This window comes from Phragmites australis, chromosome 22 (assembly GCF_958298935.1).
Source record: "Phragmites australis chromosome 22, lpPhrAust1.1, whole genome shotgun sequence".
NCBI classification, from domain to species: domain Eukaryota; kingdom Viridiplantae; phylum Streptophyta; class Magnoliopsida; order Poales; family Poaceae; genus Phragmites; species Phragmites australis.
In genome coordinates, this window is record NC_084942.1 from 14598620 (window position 1) to 14601927 (window position 3308).

General features: G+C 46.5%; 1 protein-coding gene across 1 annotated transcript; it reads right to left on the bottom strand.

Moving 5' to 3' along the window:
• Positions 1-596: 596 nt before the first annotated feature.
• LOC133905352 (bidirectional sugar transporter SWEET13-like) lies at positions 597-2871 on the bottom strand. The gene is made up of 5 exons (XM_062347119.1): positions 2642-2871; positions 1990-2026; positions 1515-1887; positions 1296-1415; positions 597-1191 (listed from the first exon to the last, which is right to left on the bottom strand). The coding sequence occupies exons 1-5, from the start codon at positions 2691-2693 to the stop codon at positions 883-885; spliced, it is 891 nt and encodes a 296-aa protein (XP_062203103.1). The 5' UTR covers positions 2694-2871; the 3' UTR covers positions 597-882.
• Positions 2872-3308: the final 437 nt, after the last annotated feature.

A 3308-nucleotide genomic window follows, 5' to 3' on the forward strand; every position in this document is an offset into this window, starting at 1 on the left:
TTATTAGATGTGTATATCATAATATTAAATATGTATCGCTATGTCGGTGTTTTAGATATTACCATCACTTCCCAGTGAGTAACTAGTTTGTTACTTTCTTATTCTGCAATTGATGACTTGATATAATTACGAGATTATTCACATGTGCCAATTGATATAGTATTGATATTTTTTTCTCTGAACATATAAACGTACCTATGACTTATCTAAGATACATCTCGCGTGAAAAGTTAGATAGCCATGCAGCAGGCACCGTCGTTATAGAAACTTGTACAACTTACCTTTGTTAAGACACTCCATTTACTATCAAGAATTATTACAATAAAACATTTCTCTGGCATAAAGAAAAGCAATCGAACCTACACACGACACATGGCACTTGGCGACTTGATGTAAAGTAGGCCAAATATGCAACTGAAACAATCAGCTTAAGCCACGAGCGCATCATGTGGACCGCACATGAAACGTGCCGCGTATGCACGAGCCATGCCACTTTCTTTGCTGGTATGTATGTACACGTCATCACACGCGGATTAAGACACAAAAAACCATTTGGGTTTAAGAAAAATAATACATATACTAGCTAGAGACATTCATGACCAAATAGTAGTAGTTAATAACTGTGGGAGATCGATTACACTTTATTAGAACACATTACACGCTCAAAGGAACTAATAAGAATAGAGATCGATATGGATCGATGGAAATGAATACAACAGCAGCACAAATGAACACACACCCCATATACGTACGTCTCTGGTCTCCTCCATGAGCAGTTAATTACTGATTAGTAGTACCTGATTACTCGCCTCGTTTGCTACGTGTCGTGCGACTATTAAAGCGCGGCGCGCGCCATGCATGCACGCATGCATATGCACGCGTCTAGGCCACCTCGACGGCGGGGCCGCGGCTGATGAAGTCGAGCACGTCTCTGTTCTCCGCCGCCGCCGCCGCTGCCTCGATCGCGCAGGTCCTGGGGATTGTCGCCATCTCGGTGACCGGGTGCACCTCGGAGCTCTTCTCGGGGAGGGCCGGGCTGAGCTTGGCGATGTTGACGGCGACGTACTCCTCCGCCGCCGCCGGGAGCTTGCCGGCCTCCTTGCCCTCCGCGACCACCGGCGTCTTGTTCATGTAGAACACGTAGAGCCCCATCTGGGCCACGCCGAAGGCGAACCCAATAATGTTCGGAAGCTGCATGCAGAAATTTAAAATTGTTATCTGTCAGTATCAGTAAGATGCATCAGGAACGATCAATGAAAGATTAATCCGGCCAGTGTGTGTGATTAATGATTTACCGCGACGTATTTGTCCTTGATGAGGAGGCCGTAGAGGAACCAGACGACGGCGCTGAGGGTGAGCGAGAGGGACAGGGGGAAGGGCATGTACTCCACGCTCTTCGTCTGGATCACGCGCCTCTGCACGTACGTACACAAACGCATGCAATTCATTAGCCAGAGATCCTCATGACACGTACTGTTATGGAGTAGCTAGAGTTGATGGACGGAGATGCTCACGATGATGCTGAGCGGCGCGACGAAGACGCTGACGGAGAAGCCGACGCAGACCCATCCGAGCGAGACGACGCGCCTCTCGCCCTCGGAGAGGAGGAGGGTGAAGAGGAGGATGAGCCCGAAGATGCCGACGTTGAAGAGGAGCATGATCTTGGCCGTGAACACCTTGGTCTTTTTGGGGGCGTAGGCGAGGTACACGACGATGTAGACGGTCTCGATGACGCAACCGGCGGCGTTGATGGTGATGAGGAGGCCCTCGTTGGTCTTGAGCAGCGCGTAGTAGATCCATAGCATCGCGCTGAACAGCGCCACCACGTAGGGCACCGACTGGAAACCCTCCGTCGACTTGCTTTTGTAGATGCGGTAGAACGTCGGTCTGCGCACGCATAAATACAGTTTGAAATGAATATCGATGTTTATTAGTGAATATGAAACGAAAATCGAGTAACCAAAGCATTGATATATAGAAGTCACTTACATTGGGGCCAGGTAGGTCATGAAGGAGATGACGTTGCCTGCAACAAAAAAAAAGGGCACCAGAGATCAGGCGTTTGCAAAAGTTGGCAAAAGAGCCCAAAGCTAGCTAGTAAGGCAAACCAGATAAGTCACGATAAGCTGACACGTTACATCTTGTCTAAGCTTGGCTTCTTTTATGCACAAAGATTGGCAAGCTACGCTTTTTTGTTTTAGCTATACGTACTAGCTCTTGTGTTATGCACTATGACGTCGTCACTAGTACTGCAGTGGCAAGATAGGTTGCTAGCTCGACAAGTAGGAGTCCATGATAAGAAATTAAGCCTAGCAACAGCATCAATCATGACAGATGATTAAAGGTAGAGATGCATTCCTAATCCGGTGCACTAAGTGAAGCCACAAGAAATGTCTCATTTTTGGCAAATATTTGGAAGCTTGCACAAGCTCAACTACGACTGATGATCACCGAAGAAGTGCAAACCCCACTAAGTGGCTTCTGCGTACTATCATGCACTAGCAACGAAGAAATGATCAGACACTTTTGGAATCACAATTATAGCAGTTTGTAAAGTGCATAAAAAGGAAAATAGAGGTAAATCAAAAGATGAGCAATTCATGGTCATGCAGCTCTTGTTTTGTGAAAGGGTAATATATACCTAGGAGGCCAAAGGCGAATGCCCAAGGGTGCTGCAGGGATAGGCCAGCCATTGTGATACGAAGGGAAAAATGAGATAGTTTCAAGAGTTTCCTAACACAAGCTATAAAACTGAATGTACAGGTTCTGAGCTTGTTGTTTGTTTGGCTTTGGAACTTCTCTTCCTCTTAACCCTTGAGCCCCTCTGGAGGGAAGGGAGAGCTCTGAGAAGTTCTCAGTGATGGCTGAAACTCTTGCAATGGCAGGCAGGGTGTTGGGGGCTTTATATAGGCGCATGGTGGCATGCACACATGCCTTGTGTTGTGTCATTGTGTACATGTGCAAGCTCTCCAATCACATATGCAACAAAACAAACTAATCATGGAATTGTACAAAGATCTTTTTCACTAGCTTTTGACGAAATGTTTCTGGCCATGAATAACTAAGGTTTATAAAATGCCTTATATTAGTAGAGATAAACATTGACATTCCAAAAGGCGCCTGCTTTGTGCGCACTTTAAGCTATAATTCACGGGGTAGTGCAGGGTTGTACACTCCGGATTGTTGTGCACTGCCCGTGGATCTCTCCAACCTGCTTCCCTAGCGGTAAGAGCCGCCTCACAACAGCAAAATCGCATGAGATCTTTGCGCCCAACTACGGGACTCTGGAGACAGCTTTATTTAATTTG

Bases quoted from the DNA above. Each gene is read 5' to 3' on its own strand.
- LOC133905352 (XM_062347119.1), bottom strand. From the start codon at position 2,693: ATGGCTGGCCTATCCCTGCAGCACCCTTGGGCATTCGCCTTTGGCCTC. The intron at 2,027-2,641 runs GTATATATTACC...TTTTTGTTGCAG, and splicing joins ATTCGCCTTTGGCCTCCTAG to GCAACGTCATCTCCTTCATG. The intron at 1,888-1,989 runs GTAAGTGACTTC...ATGCGTGCGCAG, and splicing joins ATGACCTACCTGGCCCCAAT to ACCGACGTTCTACCGCATCT.